This window comes from Cnephaeus nilssonii (assembly GCF_951640355.1).
Source record: "Cnephaeus nilssonii genome assembly, chromosome: 11".
Taxonomy (NCBI): Eukaryota; Metazoa; Chordata; class Mammalia; order Chiroptera; family Vespertilionidae; genus Cnephaeus; species Cnephaeus nilssonii.
Genome location: NC_137082.1, coordinates 53,926,428 through 53,948,298, shown reverse-complemented (window position 1 = coordinate 53,948,298; position 21,871 = coordinate 53,926,428). Strand labels below are relative to the sequence as shown.

Below are 21,871 nucleotides of genomic sequence, written 5' to 3'. Positions count from 1 at the left end.
TCGCTCAGCTGCTGGGAGATGGATAAGGTTCTAAGAAAAGCTGGGACACAGCCTGTCCTCCGTACCCTGGTCTCCTCCGCGGCACCACACACACACACACACACACACACACACACACACACATTGGTTGCAGGGATGCTGGCGGAAGGGGACACGGATCTCTGCCATTTTCTGTGAATCTGGGATTCTTGCAAAACAAAACGTTTTTAAATGCTGATCGTCGGGCCTGTGCGTGAGAATCAGAGCAGGTTCTACTAACATCATCCCCACCTCCCGGAGGGCTGGCCAGCTGCCCCGGCTCGAGTCCGCCCGTCCGTGCGGAGTGCCTGTCACTGTCACTGACACCCTTGGGGTCACGGGCAGGAGCCAGGTGAAGGGGGGCCCCGCTGGCTCCCCGGTCTCTGCCAGTGATGCGCCAGCCCTGCCCCCTCGCTGGGGACGCCTCCGGTGATAACACAGGGAAGCGAGTCATAGCTGCCCGGAGTCTGCTGTGCGTGGGCGCGGCCTCCCCAGGTGGAAAAGATGCGGGCGCTCCCGGTTTGAATCACCCTGCTCTCGGGGCTGCTGTGACCGCCGTTTCCCATGAGAAAAGCCTTTCATTTTTTATTGAGCTTTTGCGTTTCCTTCACATAGAAAACGTGTGAAGGATTCTTTTAAACACTGTTCACAGTAGCAGCAAGACCACCTACACACGGTGATCCAAAATGGGAGAGGCACTCAGGGTTTTCCTCCGTCTGTATCTACTACCAGGGGCCACGCTTTCCCACCCGGCTGCCCGGCTGCCCACCCCCTCCGCTGCATCTGAGAAGTCGGCCGTGGGGACCCACAGGAAGGGCTTCTTCCTATCCAGCCCCGGCTGCCCACCCGCTCGGGGAGCTGGTCTGTCAGCAGCGGGAGGGTTTCATGAACAGCCAGGTACGCAGCAGCACCCGCGTGAGGCCCTGCTCCGCTCGTGGAGCCCCCGGGGCTCACAGGACACCCTTCTCTGTGCAGACCCTTCGCCGACGTCCACGGTCTCCACAGATGCAGCTCAGCATCCCCGTTCCCTGCGACGGTCCTGCCTCCCCACCCGCACGGGGGACCTGGAAGCTCAGACGCACCCCCACCCATGGGAACCAATACTGAGACCGGCAGGTGTACCCCAGAACTCAGAACCCGGTGGCCTGGGGACAATTCACTGCTGACGATGGTGCTTCAGGCTCATGAGCCGTCCCACTCCTCTCGGGCCCCTGGACTGGCAGAGCCCCACTCCCCACCCCCTTGAGATCCCAGGACTGAGGGGGCAGAGCAGGCACAAGCCAGACCTTCAAACCGAGCCTCTCGATTTAAAATTGAAAACCACCTTCAGGCCATTTCCTCAGTGGCCAGGGAGAGAGACACAGGCCCGCCCGCCGCCCGAGGGCACTCACCAAGTGGCCAAACACGAAGCCAGAATCCCAGCAATCCCCCAGATCCCGCACCAATTTGAGAAAAACACACGGAACACGGGACAGACGAGTAGCCAGGCGGCGCGTGGCAACCCGAAGAACCCGGGGAAGCGCCAGGCTTCATCCCAGCTGAACTCGGGGAGCAAAGCGTCAAGGTACCGTGTGCCTCAGCGGCGGTGAGGAAGGGAGGCCGGGCCGGAGCCCACGGCTCGCTCGATGGCCCTAAGGGGTTACTTTTAAGTTACTGTTGGTATCTAATATGATAGCTACGGGACCATAATTCTAAAAACGAGTCCCGTCTTTTATCTCACACTGAACGTTTAGAGAAAAGGTCAAAAGACGTCAGGGCACACTAGGTGGGGGGGGCGCGGAGGGGTGCTGAGACCGGCCGACCCGGAGCTAGTTGCCATGTGTCTGTAATGACCACGAGCTCAACATCCTTCGTAAGAGAGAGTGAACGGCCCCAGGCGCGAGAGAAGGACACGCCGAGCGGCCCCTGCCAGACTCGGTCCTCCATCTCCACCACCTCCGCTCAGAGGGCTTCAGAACCCGGCTGTCTCTTCGCTGACCCACACTCCTAAGAGCTCTCCAGTGGAGAAGGCTCCCTGGATAACCCCACACAATACACTGTTTCCAGAGCCAGCCGCCCCGTGCCCCTCACAGCCCTGCCGGTCTCAGCGAGGGGCACCCACTTGTACACGGCTGCACCCCCAGGTCTGAGACTCACGTTCACGTCAGTCGCCCCACCCGCTGAGCTCAGTGAGAGTCTCAGATCACCCCTGTGGGTGAGAGGTTTTCCTTCCGTGGTAGGAACCCAGCGGGGAGGCAGTTTCAGCCGTTTGGGTAAAACCTCTCCGTTCTCAGTTTTCTAAGAGGTGAAGCCCACACGTCCTGCCACTGAGGAAACCGGAGAGCCTTTTCATGGCGCCGACACGGCTAACGGCGCCGAAGCCACACACTCTGGACTTGGCAGGGCGCAAATCCACCGCAGGGGAGTCAGCGCCGGAGGGAGCCGGGCCGAACCTTCGCCGTTTCCTCAGGGCGGCAGCCGGAGGCTCCTCGCTGCCTCTTGTTTAGTCTGTTCTCTCTCTCTCTCTCTCTCTCTCTCTCTCTCTCTCTCTCTCTCTCTCGTTTAAAAACGGGGATCAGCACAGTTCTGGGGCCACTGAGGCAGGGTCTCTGGGTCCCCAGAGGCAGCTGTGGGCAGAGCTGCACCCGAACCACCCAGCTCAGCCACCCCCTGACCCACAAAGGCAGGCTCTTCCCACCGAAAGCGATGCCTCTAATAACCTGGGACGTTCCCTACACCTGGGGGTGGGAGGCTCCCAGAGGCAGAACCTGGGGACACTGACTGCTCACCTGCTGGGCTCCTGCCCTGCGACAGGAGAGCTCTGACTCACGCTGGCCCCTCCTCGCTGGTGTCCTCTGACCCCGGACCACACGTTCCGACAGGCAGAGCCCTGAGCTCCAGGGAAACAGGGCATCGGCACAGGTGCCCACCCCACACCTCCTACTCACCCGTGGAAAGCGACTTTCGGGCGGACGCCAGGCATTTCCACGCTGCGCAGGGCCTCCCAGGGCACGACCACCCCGCGTGCCACCCAGGGCCTGAGATGCAACCTCCGATTCTGGAGATCCTATGGTGAGGTCTGCAGGCCCTGGGCACCCAGAAGAGAACCGAGCTGTCCCCGCACAGGCCTTCAACAATGCCTCCGGAAAGGTAAAGCAGCCACACACACGAAACCCCGGGATGCTGCCTGGCCACCGCCTCTGACCCTGAGTGTGTGACCGTCTCCCTCTGCACAGACCACAGCCTGCTCCTCACGGGCCGGCGGGGCTGTGTCTACAGAAACAAGCTTGTAGGTGCCACGGCTTAGAGACGCCCGACAGCTGCATCCTCGTGGTGCTCGGCCGACATAGCCGTTTCGGCCCTTCCCTGTTCTCTGCATGGTGTCCTCACCACGGACGTGGGTCCGCCCCACACCCCACATCCCACACCCCATACCCCACATGTAGGTCATATCAGAGCACAGAGCAGCCTGGACTCGACAGGAAATCTCATCGCTTTCTTTACTGAAAGCCACCTTGTACCTGGGTCAGCCCAGCTTCCAGCGGCATTTTAGATGCACTGATAAAACAGCAACCGCACTGTGACATAGAAAAGCACTTCGGCCCTGGCTGGCGCGGCTCCGTGGTCGGAGCGTCGGCCTGCCCAACAAGGGTCACGGGTTCTATTCCCAGTCACGGGCATGTCCCTGGGGTGCAGGTTTGACCCCGGCCCCAGTCAGGGTGGGTGTGGGAGGCAACCAATAGATGTGACATATCAATGTTTCTCTCTCTCCCCTCCCCCCCCCCCTTCCACTCCCTCAAAATCAGCCAAAAAATATCCTATGGTGAGGATTAGCAAACAACAACAACAACAACAAAACCACTTTGGCTCAGGAACCCAAGAACACCGGCAAACAAGTCCCATTAATTACACGGAAGGTCTAGTTTTAACGGGAGACAACCGCCGTCTCCCGATTAAATTTTAATCTCCCAGGCAGGGCGCTATCTGGTTTCCCCAGGGCGCGGGCGCACGTCGGCCACGGGGCTCTCTGCAGGCTCCACGGTGAAGGGCCCTCCCCACCACTCTGCTCGGAGGGAAAGGTCGGCGCAGAACCTGCTCTGCTTTGCCTGCGGTCAGTGACACACGTCCTCACTGGACACATCCTTCCCACCTCTGGGCAGGGGGGGAAATGTCGACACTGGGCACCAGAGGCGCCCAGGTCGGGCACGTGAGACCCAAGCGCAGCCTCCGCCCGGCACGCACTCAGGGACACGAGCAGGGCAGACCAGGTACTGGCCAGTCGCACGGCTGTAACTCGTCTGGCATTTGGATTATTCTCTGATACTAGGCAGCATTTCAGATCTCAACAGCTCGACTTAAACATCTGAGTGTAAAGCCACAAAGATCCGAATTACTGTATCCTGTCCAGGACACAGAAGTGCCGCGGTCCCTCTTTCTCCTAATAATTGACACTCACAGAATCCCCTCAGCAGGGAACCCAGAGCGAAGGTGTTTGGACCCGCTCACAGCTGCTAGGAAGAAAGCTGTGAGCTGCCTGAACGCTACCGAGCTGGCTCAGAGGGACGTGGCTTAGCTCCGTTCCCCCCAACCTCACACGTGCTCGTGCACAAGTGGACACCATCGTCTCCCATGCCCCCAACAACAGCACACAGCCCCCGGTTCCTGCTCGTCCAACACCAAGTTCACCCTCTAGAAAGTGCTGTGGCTGGGCTGAGTCTCTGGGCCTCGTGGGGACTTCCGTCTCTGGGGTCCCACCTGCCCCAGAGGATGCTCCTGGGAGATGGACACCTAGCCGGGTCTCTGGTTGCAGGGACCCAGTGAGGGGCAGCTCTGAGCCAGGTGACCACAGGCTTTAGCGCGGGCGAACCAGGGGCCTGAGCAAGGGGCCCGGACTCTGAGCTCCGTCCTGTCGGCACTCGGAGCTGTGCCGACTCCAACTGTGTCCCCGCGGGCCCCCCCCCCCCCCCCCCCAAAGACCGTCAGGGAGCTTCCTCTCATGGCGTGCAGGTGCCGTGCCCCTTCCGCTGGGTCAGGAAAGGAAAAAAAACCCAGAAGCGACATCCTGCTGCCCGGGGTGGGGTGGGCTGGCCTGACACGGACCACCGAGGCACACGGCCCGGCCGGAGCGGAGACCTCTGTGGAAGGACCTGCCAGCTGGAGTGGTGACTCGCCTACGGGTTTATTTAATCTCACCCTGACTTTAGAACATATGCTTCTAAAGGGATAAATCTGAAAATAGTCAGATAACGTATAAATGCAGCAGGCTTCAGCAGTTTTATCAGAGCTTGGAAGCCAACACTTTTGCCTAGCACAAAAGTTACGAATATTTCTTAAATCATACATATCACAGCCCAAAACCTAAAAGGCACAACATCTAAAATCCATGGACTTGGACGTAGTCCCCAGGCCACCGAACCCTTCGGCTCTGAGTAAACACTGTGCGTCAAGCTCATCGCAGCCCTTCGTGTTTTGTGAGCATGAAAGTCAAAACGCCAGCTGCTCGCCCAGGAACCTCATCAGACAAGACGCACGGAACACGCTCCGCCTTCCAAAACCAGCGTTATGTCTACATCCTCACGTGACTCTGCCTCGCTCCCGGCAGATTCAGAGGGGGGTCCCGGCGCTACAGACATTAAACCCCCGAAGTTGGAACTTTCCATGACCTGGATCAGAAAGAAACTAAACGTTCTCATGCACGGAGACGACCCCTGGGCTCGGACGCCATCCAGCGCCCGTGGCAGATGCTCAGCCCCTTTAGGTTAATAGGAAACCGGCTAAAGGCACGTCTGCAAATACCACCTAGAAAACATCAAATGCAGTCACAGGCCCCAGACGCGCCCGCCGCCCTGGCCCCTGCACCCTCGGGGCCCCTGCACCGGGCAGCCTCTCGCGCCCACGGGCAGCCTCGTCTTGTAACAAGGTGGGCCCGGGGACGCCGCCATCAGCAGCAGCGCCATCACCGCAGAAAGAAGTGGGGCGGGAAGAATCCCCTCGCCTTCCCAAGAGGCTCGGGGCCTGACCTGGACACTAAAACTCTGATTTTTTATGGGGAACTCGCGAGTCAGCGGTAATTTCCGTGCATTGCCTGAGCTCGAAGAACAGAAGCGTCATTCCACTGAACTCTAAGCAAGTCTGAACTCTAGAACTATGAAATTCTATCAAATCCGACTGAAGCAAGAAGTCAGCATCGTCTTGACCCCATGGGCCTGCCAGACGCTCTGCCCACCCAGCAGGGAAACGATGCCACAGCGCCCTCAGGCTCACCGGCACTGATGCCCCTTTTCCTGGGGGGACACGAGTAACCGGGTACAGAGGCCCTGAACGGAGGGCGGGGGCTGGAGGTGGCAGGTTCCCCGCCCAGACCGCACCATCATGGCAGCAGTGTCCGCTGCGTGGCTGACCTGCTGACGTCTGGCGCTGGCTGCACTTTCTCGGGAAGGAAGTCTGGCCGCCCTCCCCTCTGGCTTCCACAGGGCCTCGCTGCCCCCAAGCACCAGGGGACAGGTCGCAGGGAAACAGACGGCCGGGACCAGGAAACATATTGGCTATGGGGCCCCAACGGTGGGAAAGGTTAGCCTCACCCCGTAGGGGCGGCTCGTGCCTGCCTCGGGCTTTGTGAGCGCACAGGAATGTCAGGGGCGGCACACCGGACTCCGCTCTGCAACCAAGAGATAAAGAGCGGTCCGGCGGCCAAGGCATGACAGGGACGAAGGGCACCTGCTTTCCGACCGCGAATTAAATAAACACGGGCTGGTCGTGCAGACGGCCACCCGCCGGGAACACGCCAGTGCACCTAGAAGGGAGAGGCCGCCTCACCCCAAATTCACAGGTCATGGAGTCCGCGCCCCGGGACCTCGGTGTGGACTCGGGGCCTTTACAGGGGATCAAGTTACAAAGTGAGGTCCTTGGGCGGGCCCAAGTGTCTACGTCCTCCTCGGTGGGAGAAATTCGGACACAGAGACAGACAGAGAAGGAGGACAAAGGAGAGACAGGCTGTTGACGAGTGTCCACACGCCCAGGAGGGAGGTCTCGAGGGAGCCAGTCTGGTATTTGGTCCCAGCCCCCCTGACAACTAGCACGCAGGGTTTCCCTGGGTTCTTACAACTTCTTAACACCCCCTCGCTACGGTCATCTTCCTGCGCACGGTTACTGCCATCTGTTGCCGACGGCACTCTGCCTTGGATGTCCAGATTGGAGTGGAGCCCATGGCACTGCCTATGACCTTCGTGGTCCAGGAACACGCAGAAGGTCATACACTGGGACACGTGGGCGGCTCCGGACTGGAGGCGGTTAGCTTCTGAACATTCTCATTCTTCTTCACATAAAAGCCATAAAGTAGCGCATCAGGCATAACCAGCCTCAAATTTATAAAAAAAAACGCCTCCAAATGGGTTTTAAGTTCCCATGTCCATTCATTAATCCCAGGTTCTGAGATACGTCTGTTCGACGATACCTTTGAAAATACCAGCCTTTTGAACTTTATACATTGGAAGCAGACGTGGGGATAAAAGCAGGGACGCGCCCTAACGCACGTCAAGGAAAGTCAGTGCTCGTGTTTGCTTTCTCTCTGAATCCTGACTCCTAACCATCAGCACCGGCTGCTTGACAACCTGTCAGGTCTCCTCGGGAGGGTCCCGCAGCGCCCAGCCCTCCTGCTCACCCTCCTCGCCCCGGGCGCCCTGCGGGAAGCCAGGGCCCTGCGCCCATCTCGCTTCCAGAATCCCTCCAGCCAAACACTGAGCTCACCCCTCGAAACCCCACGCAGGGCCTCTTCCTGGAGGTCACAGGGGCTTCCTCCTGAGGCGGCCGCCGCCCCTGTCACACGGCGCCATGCATGGGAGGCACGGGCGGACGCCTCACGCCCCGTCACAATGCTGCCGGGGCTGCACGCGCCCAGGGTCGTTAGCGGCCCACCTGCTGGGAAAGCTGTTCAGTTAAAAATAAAGACGCCGGGCTGAGTGAGCGGACCCAGCTGAGCCCCAGCGGCCCCACACGCCGTTCAAGAGAAAAATCAACAACCCAAGACGGGAGGCTGGGAACATGCTTGAGCTCCCCGTCACCAGCCTGCAGGGACTGGTGCGTCTCTGGGGAGGAGGCGGCTGTGTTGTTCTCCAAACAGCGTGGGCACGTGGGCACGGCAGGGAGCGGCTGCCACTAGCTTGCTCGCTCGGGAGTGCTGCGCTGAGGCCCATCTGCACCCCGCGCTGACAGCAATAAGGTGGAGACGGGAAGTGGGTGAGTGGGAGGCGAAAACAAACAGGACCGGGATCGTTTGGTTTCGCAAAACAAATGCCAAGCGCATGTGTTTGTAAACTCCGTGTGCCCCAGACTCTGTATGCAGGAGCCCTAACCCCACTCCCTAGAATGTGAATTTATTTGCAGGTGGGCCTGTCAGGGGGTGAGTGAGATCTGGAGGCTGGGCTGCAGCCACTATGACTGTGTCCTTATAAAAAGACGTCAATTTGGACACTGAGACACCAGGGAGAGAGCCACGTGACATGGAGGGCTGAGATGGGTGATGCTGCTAAAGACGAGACTCCCCAAAGCGGCAGCAAACCCCGGTGCTGGGGAGGCGATTCTGGTTCGGAGGTGCAGGAGCTCGAGCCCTGTGGCACCTGCACGCTCGCCTCCAGCCTTGGGCCCACCCCACCCGCTCACCTGGCGTAGGACGTGGGGGACCTGGGCCGGGCCCACGGGTACGGGTGCTGTGGCACCGACAGGTACTGGTCGCAGAAGGTGCCCTTCCGGATGTGCTGGAACGGGGGGAACTCTTCCGGCGGGAAGTCAGACGCGGGGGGCGTGGTGCCCAGGTCCTCGCCCGCTGGCTCCACCTTGAGCGCCACCGAGGGAGAGTGGTCCAGGGCGGTCTTGCGGGCCTTGATGGGGACGCCGTCGCCCAGGTCCAGGCTGCTGTCGGTGCTCAGGGCGTTGATGGCGGCGACGATAGCCGAGCTGGTGTACTGCGTGGTGTTGCCCAGCCACGTGTCGTCCGTGACGCTGACCCGCGGCGAGCTGTGCGGGGACGGCGTGGGGGAGTGGTGCGGGGAGCAGGACAGCTGCCGGCCATTGAGGCCGTACTTCCTCTTGTTGCTCGGGGACGAGGGCCTGGAGGTGCGTGCCCCCAGCCAGCTCTCCTCTGTGACACTCGTGCGGGGCGAGGTGGAAGGTGAGTGTCTCGGGGAGCCCAGCAGGCTGCAGGCCCCCAGGCCTCGGGGAAAGCCCTCCTCGGGGTCTGTGGTCTTGGGGGACACGCAGGGGGACTGCCAAGGGGACGTCTGGGGGGACGCGTACGGGTACGAGTAGTTGGACTCGTAGGACGAGGCCTCGGAGTTGCAGCTGCGCGAGGACAGGCTGCTGGCCGGGCTCAGGCAGGAGGGGTCCCGGTAGGCCTCCAGGTTGGGCAGGTTCAGGGTGGCGGTGGAAGGGGGGCGTTTGGAGTTGGGAAGCACATCCTCCACCTCCACGTCGTGGAAAAACTGGTTGTTGTTGTGGTGCAGCCCCAGGTAGGACGTTATCTCAATGCGGGGGCTCTCCAGGGCCGGGGCTCCATTGGGCCTGACGTGGCCGGAAGACAGAAAGTAGCCCGAGGGCCCGCCGTCCACAGCGGCTCCGTACCCCGCGGGGTGGCTCGCGGCCGCCATGGCTGAGAGGCCGGGGGCTGACGTCTGCATGTCGTGGCACTGCACTGGCAGTGAGGGGTGCGCCGTGGGCAGGGGCAGGCCCGGACTGATAGTGGAGGACACATAGCTGTAATGCTCTGGAAGGAAAAGTGAAAAGGGAAAGATGACATGAGGGGGCCAGTCATCAAACATGCAAACCCACAGCCCCGTGAGCCTCAGAATCGGGTCCCACATCTCCGCACAGCTCCAGGCCTCACCCCCAGCAGTGCGGTGCTCACGCTGCTCCGATGGCCTCCCCGGGGGAACCTGTCCAGGCAATGCGGTTCCTGGGACCCTTCCCGGCCTCCCCCGTCTCCACTCCAGCACACAGCCCCTCACTCGGCTGCCCTCGGCCCAACATCCTTCCTCCCAGAGCAGCACCAATGGCCTCCCTGCTTTTTCCTGCTCTTTGCTCAAAAGTTGCCTCCCCAACAGCTCTGTCAGAATTCTGAATGAGCCCTTCCCCAGTTGGTTTCCTCTCCTTAGTACTCATCATCATCTTGTGCCTCATCTCTTTCACCAGCAGAAAACTAAGTTCCCTGAAGGCTGGAGCCTTTGCCTGCCTCAATCTACTGTGGTTCACTGTCTTCAGAGCCTAGGACTGTGCCTGGCACATAAAAGGTGCTCAATTCGTTTGACAGATGGGTGGGTGGATGGATAGTTGAATAACAGATGGGTAGGTAGGTGAGTGGGTGGATGGATAGATGAATTGAAGAATTGATATAGTGAACAGGGGGGTGGATAACTGGATGGATGGATAGATGGATGGATGAAGGGATAGATGGGAGGGTGAATGGATGGATGAACAGATGTATGGATGGATGAATAGATGTATGGATGGACGTATAGGTGGATGGACAGGTAGATGAATGGGTGAGTGGGTGGGTGAATGGAGAGGTGGGTGGGTGGATGGATGAATGATGGATGGATGGATGGATGGGTGGATAAGTGGATGGATAGATGATGAATGTGTGGATGGATGACTGGATGGATAGATAATGGATGGGTGGGTGGATGGATGGATGGATGGATGGGTTGATAAGTGGATGGATAGATGTTGAATGCATGGGTGGATGACTGGATGGATAGATGATGGATAGGTGGGTGGGTTGAGTAGTGGGTTTAGATAGAGGGACCTGTGGATGTAAAGAGGTTTTAACAGACTAGTCACTGTTGAGCTGCTCTAATCACCAGCTACAAAGAAAACACCCCAAGAGTTGGATGGAAGCAGATTCTGGGGTTTCTCTCATATAAGCTGTGATGGTGGCTCATGACCTAGAAAATCCCTCCTTTAATAAAAACAAAGCAGATAATATTGGCACACAGCTGGATTTAAGAATCATTATATGCTAATTATAACCTCAACAAGATATTTTAAAAAATCATTACTAGTGTAATTAGTAATTTTTACCAGAAAAGCCACTCTGGATTTCCAGTTTGAAAAGACTTGTTGTAATGTCTTTGTTCTGTATTATTGTGTGCGGTAGAGCGGATATCCAGGTCGCTAAATAATGGAAACACCCACAAGGAAATTCTATCCTGGCTCCCGCCGCGGTGACCCACCGAAGACGTCTTATTTGATGGCTGTGCTGTGTCAGACACCAGCATGCTGGATTTCAGGGTGCTGCTCCACACCCAGGGCCCTTGCTAACAGGAATGGGTGCAGACACCTAACAGGCTGTACCCACTCGTTTCCAAAAGCAGCCATCCACCGCCCTCGATAATCCAGTCTTATAATCCTTGCCATCGAGAGGCTCTTGCTTCGATGGTGCTAAATCCCCCTGGTAAAAACACTGGCTGCTCCCAAGACTGCAGGCCCGGCCCCTCCAGGCAGCCTGGGGAGAACCCACAGCCGCTTCAACCCTGTGTTGCGAGCAGCCCTTTGGAGAGAGAGCAACAGTGTTCCAGATGCTCAAAACGGGTGCCAGGTTCCAAAGAGCCCCCGGGGGACACAGAGGCGTGACAAGGAAGAGAAAACAAAGCTACGGTTGAGAAAGTTAGAGGCTGGAGCAGCAGGGATGCCTCATGCTCGGGGTGTGCCTGTCAGGCCCTGCAGCTACACGTCCACAGTGCAATGTCCTGAACATGCTGGTCCTCGCCAGCCGGTGCCCCGTGTGTTCCCAGGCACCAGCGGGACACCGGGGACAGTCACATGAAAAAAGGATGAGCCTCATGTCCACAGGGCGAGAGGACCGGGGAGGCCTGACTCCAATGCCAGTGCCCAGCTCTGCTGCCAGTCCTGGACGGCCACGCCCATGCCACCAACATGTAGTGACCCCGGCACACACAGCACCCTCACATGCTCCCTACCACTTTTTGCTGTTTGTAAATCCTCAGTGGAGGATATTTTTTCCCCCATTGATTTTTAGCGGGAGTGGGAGGGAAGGAGAGGGAGAGAGAGAAACATCAATGTGAGATACACATCGATTGGTTGCCTCCCGCACGTGCCCTGACCGGGACACGGATCAAATCTGCAACTCAGGTACGAGCCCTTGACCGGGAATGGAACCCTTGACCCTTCGGTGCACGGGCCGATGCTCTAACCACTGAGTCACACCAGCCAGGGCTGGTCACTGACACTTGCAACACAGAAACCGAAATCAGATGTTAAAACTTGGTTATGGTATTTATAAAACGCCAACAAGAAGCTAATAACCCTGGAAAGGCACTTCCTGGCGGAGGTTCCTCAGGAGGAGGTGGCAGGGGGCTGCAGCTGCCGAGGCCCCAGGCACCGGGGTCATGGTGACCTCTCAGTGGGGATGTCCCTGCATCCCGTGTGCAGGCGCCAGGCAGGGACCCAGAGGCCTTCCCCCCCCCCCCCCCCCGGAGCCATGACAAACACCACAGAGAGCGCCTGAGCTGGACAGGAAGAGGCCAGGCCTGGGCGCTGTCCAGAGGGACCAGGCCAGGGCAGGCAAGCCCCACAGAAGGAAATCTTACTCCTTCAGTCACCGGGAGACGACATGCTACCTGTATTCCTTCCAAAGGGAGTCTAAAGACGGCCTTGGTAAATAATGCTGCTTTACAGCCACGTGCAACTTAGCGCGCACTCTCCTGTGTTCATAGACACGTCCACACGTTCCCATCCCGCGTCCTCTCCGTGGCGGCCCAACACGCCCCAGTGTCCCCCCAGATCTGCCAGTTCAATAAAAGGACATCAGCGTCCCCGCGGCCGGCAGGTGTCTGTCGACAAATCCATGCGACTGGAGGTAAAGTCGACATCAGCCAGTCCGACCAAGAGCGAAGCCCCATCCTGTCACTGTGTGATTACGGTTATTATTGTTAAATGATCAGTACGTAGGATATTAGCAAAGCAAGTGTGAAACGGAATTGTATACCTACAGGGCAGGACGTTTAGTAATTAGACTCCAACAAACAGCTCTATTCTGTTTGACTTGTCCCAACATTAAGAGTAGGTCAGAGAGAGGCTTGCCTGCCTTCGCTCTGGCATTCTTCACTACGGACCAGACGACTGCGTCTTGGTCCCAAGCGGGTGCTAAACCGCCCGGAGCGTGCTGGCAGTACACCCTTCCAGGCTCCTCCTTCAGGAGTGGGGGTGCCCCGATGTCCCACCAGCCCCCTGCAGACCCCTCTGCAGCCCAGCACCCCTGCACTGGCTGGTCACCCACAGGGAACTTGCTGGCCTTTTCCTAGTCCGGACACGCACTTTCCTGGCACAATGAGACAGAGCCGGGGGTCACTTCCTGTGGCCTCTGCACCCCTCCTGCTTTGGGGGCAGATGAAATGTCCCTGGGAGCCCCCCCCACCCCACGAGCCCCCAGGCTGCAGGGACCAGGCAGCAGCTACAATCCGCACAGCCCGCCTGCACCGGTCAGACTTTGCTCCCTGGGGACCAGAGCTTTCCCGACGTTTTGTCCTTGAGGTGGCAACGTCCCTGTGACAGAAACAAGCAACCCCCCCCCCCGCCACACACACACACACACACACACACACACACACGGAAGGAAGCATCCCCTCCAGTCAGGGCTGCCCATGAGAACGGGCCCCACACTCACACCCACGCTGGGTCCACTGTTTGGTTACAGCCTTTGTATCTGCGAAGCAGCAGATGCTCGAACGTCCATAGAAAATGAACGTTCACGTCAAAGAGAAATCGCCATCTCCAGAGACGCAGCACGAGGCACGTGGAAATATGACGTGTGGCTGTAGATATGAAGTTGCCTCCCAGCACTGCTGGGTCCTGCCCCTAAGGAGCCCTGGGTGTCCTTTCCAGGGGGCCTGGCACCAGCCCCTCCTGGGCCTTGGAGGAGGTTTTGGACCGATCCCTACACTTCCTGCCCAGCTAAAAAAAATAGTATGCATATCTATAACATATTTTAAGAGATATAGCCAGCCCAGCCAGTGTGGCTCAGTGGTTGAGCATTGACCTATGAGCCATGAGGTCATAGTTCGATTCCCAGTCAGGGCAGGGCACATGCCCGGGTTATGGGTTTGATCCCCAGTGTAGGGCGTGCAGCTGACCAATGATTTCTCTCATCATTGATGTTTCTCTCTCTCTCTCCCTCCCTCTCCCTCTCCCTTCCTCTCTGAAATCAATAAAAATATATTTTAAAAAATTAAAACAAAGAGATATAGCCAATCCCACAGTTGAACCATTTGTTGGCAGGAAGGTAATTCTGAGAATTAAAAAAAAATTCTAGCCATTAGCAGAGCAAGTCTGGGGGCTCCCCAACAGCTGCACACAGGCCTTAGCCCCTTGGAAGGCTGGGGATAAACTGGCAGGTGGGGGGGGGGGCAGAGTGAGGGGCAGTTCTGTGTGAGCATGGGGTCCACTGACAACCGGAATATTCCAGGAAGCAGCCTTCATTTAGATAAACCTAAGTCTGCCGATGAGGAGGAGAAAAAACACAAAGCCTTTATTTAAAAAACAAGAAAAGACTCACCTAAGCATGAGTTCTCCGTAATTAGACAAATTTTGAAATGAAGGCCCTGAAAGGGTGAACCTCGTCATGAACACTCCACGGAGCGGATGACGAAGTTCTCTCTTTAGAACAAAACCACAAGGAGGTAGAGTCCCGGCCTGCCGGGGCCAGGCCTCCCTCCCTTCCCGCTCCACTTCATTTGGTTTTATTACGAACGAAACTGCGTTCAAGTCTGAATTATTTAATTATTCCAAGGGACCCCATTTACATGGAATGAAAGTATTTCCAGTAACTTTCTTAACAGTCCTGCGATGTTCAGGCCGATTCATGTCGTGTCAGGAGCCCCCGGGGAGCTCAGCACCCATTGGAGTCATTTTCTGCTGGCGCTCTCCGGCCCTGGCCCCCTGCCGAGGAGGGTTCATTAAATTACAGTGCAGGTGAGTACAAAGCCGCAGCAGGAGCTTAAGCAAACACGGGGAGCTTATTCAAAGTAGTTTACTATCATAAAAGTAATAAAACCGTGGCTCATCCTGGGAAGGCAGGAACTGCCCGCCCCTCACTCTCCTCCTTCTCTGGCGCCGACACCCTCCTGGCAGAGCACCGTACCGGGCGCTCTGGGGCCGGATGATGGACACGGTGTGAGCAGGCGGGGCCTGGCGGCTGGCAGGGGTTTGTTTGGCTCCTAGGCTGGTCCAGCGCCCACTGCAAATTCAACGCTCAGCAAATTTAGAAAGCCAGAGTTGTCAGAATGATCTCGTCTCATTCGGAGAAGTAATTTACTTCAGAACCCTGCTATTTTGTTCTTTCTAAACCACCACCCCAAAGTTTTATCCACGTGCTTTCTGTTAAGGCCAACAGCGCCTGGCGTCATGCGGGCACCCACGACCACCCTGTGGGGGCTGCCCTTCCGCAGCTGTGACAGCGGGACCCGGGGGGGGGGGGGCAGCACCCACTGCGCTGATGTTCGGCACACGCGGGGCCACGTGTCCACTGAGCAGACGTTTCCAACAGGAATCTCCGCTCTGGCCCCTGTGCATCCTGCGGTCTTTTGCAAACTCTGAGAGACACACTGACTTTTACTTTTCTGTCGTGTTTGCTGGGGTTGAGCCACAGAACATGAGGCTAGAAATAGAACTGACATGAGTGACTGCCAGGCTCCGTCCTCCCAAACGCCTGGCCGGACCCCCGTCCATTGGGCAGTGGGGCTGGTACCCATGCAGCAAGATTATAATTTCGCAGGTAATGGAAACAAAACAAAATAAAACCAAAACATGCTCAATGCCCAGACCAGCGTTGAAGCCTGTTTACTGAGCAGCAGCGCGAAGCACTACCTAAGGGCAGGGACTGGGCGGGCCCCGCAGATGACAGACAGACAGCTTCCAAGGGCACCACTGGCCCAGCAAGTTGCCCAGAGAAGGTTCCACAAAGGCCACCAGAACGCCTCGCGCAGCGGCAGGCACCCCCCCCCCCCCCCCCAGAATGTCCCGTGAGCGAGCCCTGCTGGCCCTTCTGAGGGCCCTCGGCCTGGAGCGCCTTAGGTCCTTCCCTCTCATTCTGCTTTCACGGAGCTAAAACCAGCACGTTGCTCCTTACTAGCTGTGGTCTGCCTTTGACGAACATAACACACAATTAAAGTGCCCTCCATACAAACAACTGTCTCTGAAGGCAGCGGGGGCCGCTCGCACGCAAGATACAGGGGCTTGTCCTGAAACGGTGAAGGCCCCGCCCCACCTCGCACGCCCCCTGCTTCCAGGGCCTTCCTGCTGGGGGACGGAGTTCCCAGGGCGGGATCCCACCGGTGTCTGTGGCAGGGCTGACCTGCACGTGAGCAGGGCTCCGGCGCTTCACGGCACCCTCACCACTGCTGAGAATGGGCTTGAGGATAAAAATGTCTCCAGAGACATCCCTTCCTCACGGGAGCCACGAAATGCCGCCCACCAAGCACGCGGAGGGGCGCAGACTGGCTGCACTGAGCTGGAGGTGGCCCGGCTGCTGGGGAGACTCCAGCCAGACCCAGAGGCCTGGCCAAGTTCCTCCGGAGTTGCCAGGGTGACAGTATTGGCCGTGGTGGGCCGGCCAAAATAACGAAGCAAACAGGAGCCCTGGCGGCAAGCTGGGCCACACCCGCCTTCCAACTGACAGCAAGCAGCTCTTTCCTAAGACCCAGAGGCGAGCAGGAGACCCTCTGCCAGCCTTCTGCCCCCAGGAGGGAGTTGGGGCCAATGGGCAGGAAGACAGATGGGTGCAAAGAGCTCACCTACCCCGCCCAGAGCACGTTATTTTTAAAATTCTCTTTTCTTTCTCCCAAGAAATGGTTGCTGACGGTCTATTTGCACCTGCTAGGCCCTCTGGGAATAAAGAACCCCAAGACCCAGTCCTTCCTTTGAAGGAACAGGGAAGACAGAAGCCCATCAGTGCCACACAGCCAATAAGAGCGTGAGGTGGCCTAAGTGATGGGGGGACGAGGGCTAACCCATCCCTGCTCCCTGGAGGACAGGACACCGAGGGTTCCGCTCTCAAGTCAGAAGGAATCGTGATCCAGGCAAGCGGCTGGGCTGCCTGTGGCCAGGGCTGACCTGTCCTTCTGATGAGGTGCCTGCTTCTGTGCTCAGCATGTGTTAATAAAGCTGTGTTCCCAAGCTTACCATTGGTCTCGGTATTAGTCACTCATTCATTTATTTATATCCAGGCCCAGCCCGGAGATCATGTGAAGGCATTGCTATCACCCATTCAGAGCTGGAGAATTGAATGTAACAATTTAATATAATAATGTAATAATTTAATGATTAACAAATATAACATACAGCTAATCAGAACAAGAAGAAAAGACTTTATTCATAATTGCCCAAACTTGGAAGGAACCAAAACATCCTTCAGAGAGTGATGGGTGAAGGAGCTGGGGTCCATCCGGACAGGGGAATATTATTCACCACCAAAGAGAAATGAGCTGTCGAGCCATGAAAAGACCCGGAGGAACCTTCCATGCATATTGCTAAGTGCAAGGAACTGCTCTCAAGAAGCTACATATTGTGTGATCCCAACTATGTGACATTCTGGCCTTTCACAGCATAAAGAGGCCAGGAGTGCGGTCCATACTGGCACCTGTCATTTGCCATCTTTGCTAAATGAACGGGAAAGTGGTTGAACTCTCAGGGAGAGGGTCTTCCCACAGAGAGTTGCACACGAGCCCCAGGCAGCCAGACCCAGGGGGGAGTCCAGGCCTCAGATCTCTCCCACCGGGTCTGCCTGGGCGCCCATGCCTCCGAGGCCTGAAAACCCACAGCCAAGGAAGACACGGGGAGGCGGCTAGAGAGCGCGGGGTAAGGAAGATCAGGCAGCCCCGGCCTGGTCAGAACATTTATTTTTTTTAAAACGACCAGGGTGTTACAGTCTTTAAAAGAAGAGCGGTGAACGATATGGAAAATATTATACAATTGTTGCAGAAATGGCAACAGTGCCAAGTGTGCTGTGTGCAGCCTCATCGTCTCACCGCCATGTGGGCACTGACAGAGAGCAGACCCTGAAGTCGCCACAGAAGAAGAGGGTTCAGAAGGGGCTCCTGGCTTTCCCCAAGCCACGGCCTGGCAGACAGGCTGGGATTTCTCAGCAGCTCTTATTCAAGAGCTCCCATTCTGGGGGGCAGCGGGTCCCTTTATTTAGACAGACAAGAGAAAATGAAAGAAAGAAAAGGAACCCACCCCCCCTCCAGGGCTGGGCTACTTCCACTTTAACTTCCTTCTGGGAGGGGCTAGGAGCCCAACAGATGGGGGGCTCCACGGCCCCCCTGCCCTCTGGCAGTGACCACTCACCACCTGTCCCCAGGCACTGTCCAAGTTGGGCCTTGGACGCTCCTGTGCCCTGGCCCGAGTGGTGCAGCGGCCGCCTGGAGCCAGCGGCCCCTCCACAGGAAGGCTCCAGAGACCAGCACAAGGGACCCACAGGCAGGGGCCCGAGGCTCCCTGACACCTGAGCGGTGGCACCAAGCGGCTTCACAGGGTTTCCCTCGGCCCAGCCGCCACTCTCCATTAAACTTGACCTGTTTTCCTCCTGCTCCACAGGGGCCGGGCACCCGACACGGGAGTGCGGGCACTATGATGCTGCCCTGACCTGGGCAGGGGTTGGGGTCCGGGACCAAGGGACACAGGAGCAGAGAGACTGGGAGGGGCTGCTCTGGCCCCAGACTGTGTCCCCAGCCTGGCTCTTCCAGACCTCGCCCTGCCTGCTGACTCCCGTACCCCAAGAACCCCACCCCCGACCCCTGCATCACAAGGATCTGCACCCCTGGACCCTCTACATCCAACCCTTGCACTCCCCGGTCTGCACTCCATCCCTGTACCCCAGCACCCTGGACAATGCACCCCAGACCCACAACCCCTGCCCTGTACACCCAGACCCTGCACCCCGTTATCCCCTGCACCTTGGGCCCTGCACCTCCAACCCGCGCGGACCCACCTGGGGCGACCCCGGCGCCCTCGTCGCTCTGGTTAAACTCGAAAAGGAAATCAAAGTCGAACTCCTGGTCCTCCTCCAGACCCGTCATGTCGGGAAGGCCCGTCCGGAGTGGGAGTCAGAGTCCAGGGTCTGGAGTTCAGGGTCAGGGCCAGGGCCGGGGCCGGAGGTCGGGGTCCAGGATCGGAGTCAGGGTCCGGGATCAGGGGTCACTGCCAGGGTCCGAGGTCCAGGGTCGGGGCCGAGGTCCAGGGCCAGGGTCCAGGGACCGGGGCCGGGACCCAGGGAAGTCGGGGTCGGGTTTGCGGCCAGAATCGGGTTTGGGGCTGGGGTGCGGGCCGGGTCGGGTCGGTCCCCGGCCGGCCGCGGGCACCTGTGGTCGCCGCCCCGCTCGGCTGCGCCCTGCGCCCTGCGCCCTGCGCCCAGCCGGTCCCGGTAACGTGACTCCGGCCGCCCCTCCCCCGCCCGCGCTCCGGCCCCTCCCCCGCGTTTCCGGGTTCACACAAACAGCTCGGCGGCGGCGTCCCGAGTTTTAAATAAACTCCGGGAGCCTCGCGCGCGCCCGCTACTCGTGTCCCGCCCTAGCGCCCCAGCCGCGGGCGAGACCCCAGAGGGTCCCGAGGGCCCGAGGGCCCACGTGCGCGGGGGGAGCGGGCCTGTCCGGGACCCCCCACGTCCCGCCGACTCCTCCGTGACCCCAAGTGGCGCAAAGAGCAGCGCCCGCTCCCCAGAGCGGTGGCGACACTGGCCAGGCCCACGGACTTTGTCTGCAACTTTGTGTGTTTTTTTTTAAAGCTTGCGCGCTGCCCGTCCTCTCGGGGAGGAAGGAGGCGGCGCTTCCCGCCAAGGCCCCGACATCCCGGCTGGACCCCACGCGCCACCGCCAGCCACGCGGCTCAGGAAAGTGCAGGGGGGACAGGGGGCCCCGGTTCGGCTGCCGCCACACCGCGTTCATGTCCTGGCTCCTGGGCCTGTCTTGCCTCCGGTGTCTGACCCCCAGGCCCGTGCCCCTCAGGCAACCCTTCTTTTCCGTCACACCTCCCTCTTCCAGTCCCCAGCCTCCTGAAACGCACCGCACACTCCTGTGCGTGGGCAATGGCCTCCCAGCCAGCGCCTGGCAGCTCCGAGCCCCGAGCCCCGCAGGGCTGAGCGGAGGAGGGCCGGGTGTGAACCCCAGGGGGGCCCAGCGCAGCGCACCCGCCCTCTGTCTTTCTCCCAGCGGTGTGTGCTAACTGTCCCCGGGGTCCGGGCACCCCCTCAAGCCAGCATCTGCAGCGGGAAGAGGGGGCAGTGAAGGCCACGGTGCCGAGAAGCGCACACTGGGCATTCCAGTCCCAAGGGGGAGAGGGCAGTGGTACCAGATCCGCCATGGCAGTCCTGCTGCTAACCCGCCCTCCTTTCTGCCCCACAGGCCCTCTGCCCCGGGGGCATGGGTTTTTCCAGAAGCAGGGACCCCCGCTAGTCACGTGACCCCCGCCTGCACCCCAGAGCTGCTCTCCCGTGACCCTTTGCCAAGGGCTGGTTTTCTCCAGTGATAAACTATAGTTCACTTTGGCCTGATTTAGTTTCTAATAATAGTTCTCACTTTGAGATGTATGTTGGAGGGTTGTTTTGTTTTAGTTTGCTTTTTTTGCTGACCTTCAGGCAAATGGAAGTTCTGTTTTCTGTTGAGAAGCCACAACATCTCATTTTCTCTCTCTTCGTGTTTTTTGTTTTTTTTTCAACTTCAGCCACCTTCTCACCTCTGCGAAAAATCGACACACAAATAATAGCCCTCCTCATCTGCTTAGATGAAAACCTTTTGCTTCACTGTCCTGGAGAGGTGGGTGGGCACTCCGCGGCCGGGCCCACCTGGTCCCTGGGCCCTGCGGGATTCGGGACTCAGGGCTGCTCTTCCCAAGGCTGAGCTGGCCCCTACTTAGTTCCAGATCCCCAACCAAGGTGACTAGCTGGGGTGGCCCTTTTAAAAGCATGCTCCCCTTACCAGCCCCCCAGGACTCCCGTCTTAAAAGTGGTCAGAGCTATTTGCCAACCCAGCAGACACTCCTGATTGATGGCAATGTTTAGCTTGGCGCTTCCTCGGAGGCTGCGGGTGTTCCCTGGTGCACGCCAGCCCTGAGTGTGATACAGTGGGGCGCCAGCGCCCTTCTAATCTGGATTAGGAAACATGGCCGGGAAGTTAAGTGGCGGGAGCAGGAGAACAGGGGTGCTTTGTTCTGTTCTGGGAGCCCGGGGGCAGGCAGTGTGAAGCAACCTCGGAATGGGTGGGTGGGTGGCTACCTACAGGCCTGCATTTCTCTGCATTCTGCTCAGGGAAAACAAGCTCGGGGACATCAGAAGCAACAGCGCCTAATGAGCCGCAGCCCAGATGCTCGTCAGACTGGGGGAGGCCGGCAGCCTAGGACTCTGAGATGGCACCCCATGCCTCCCTCGGAGGGCCTGCGTGGGGACAGGTCGTCCCCCCCAGCCCTGCAGGGCGACCTGCCGCAGATGGAGGGCCTGTCTTTATGAAGGATTAGATCAGACATTCTGGTTAGCCTAATTTTGTCCTTATAAGAGACGCCATTATTTGTTTAGTCAAAGGGCACGCTGCACCTGGCCCTCTGAAATGCATCTTGTTCAGTGGGAAACAGGAAAACTCGGCGCCGCCCCCAGGGATGGTTTTTCCTCTTGTCAGAGTGAAAAGGTTCTTGGCTGCAGGACGGACCCCTGACTGTTCAAGTAAAAAGACAACCTGGACTTTGGGGAAACTTTGAAATAAGTGTCCAAGGGTTTCAATCAAAACCTCAAGAATTTTTAAAAACTTTTTTTAGTAGCAAGGCTGGTCCCGTAAACATTTCCTGATGTTTGCATTTTGACAATTTCTAAGTTGAGGTGAAAGGG

The 21,871-nt window shown here is 58.4% G+C and overlaps 1 protein-coding gene across 4 annotated transcripts in view; it reads right to left on the bottom strand.

Annotated features, from left to right (window-relative positions):
- NFATC1 (nuclear factor of activated T cells 1) overlaps positions 1-21,871 on the bottom strand; it is a 108,835-nt gene that overhangs the window by 85,210 nt on the left and 1,754 nt on the right. For 3 of the 4 annotated variants that reach the window (XM_079783669.1, XM_079783671.1, XM_079783672.1), the window contains exon 2: positions 8,656-9,754. In XM_079783669.1, coding sequence (XP_079639795.1) covers positions 8,656-9,754 — 1,099 coding nt within the window. Of the gene's footprint in view, positions 1-8,655; positions 9,755-18,991; positions 19,433-21,871 lie in introns of those variants that run through there. The other variant, XM_079783670.1, reaches the window with a different exon arrangement.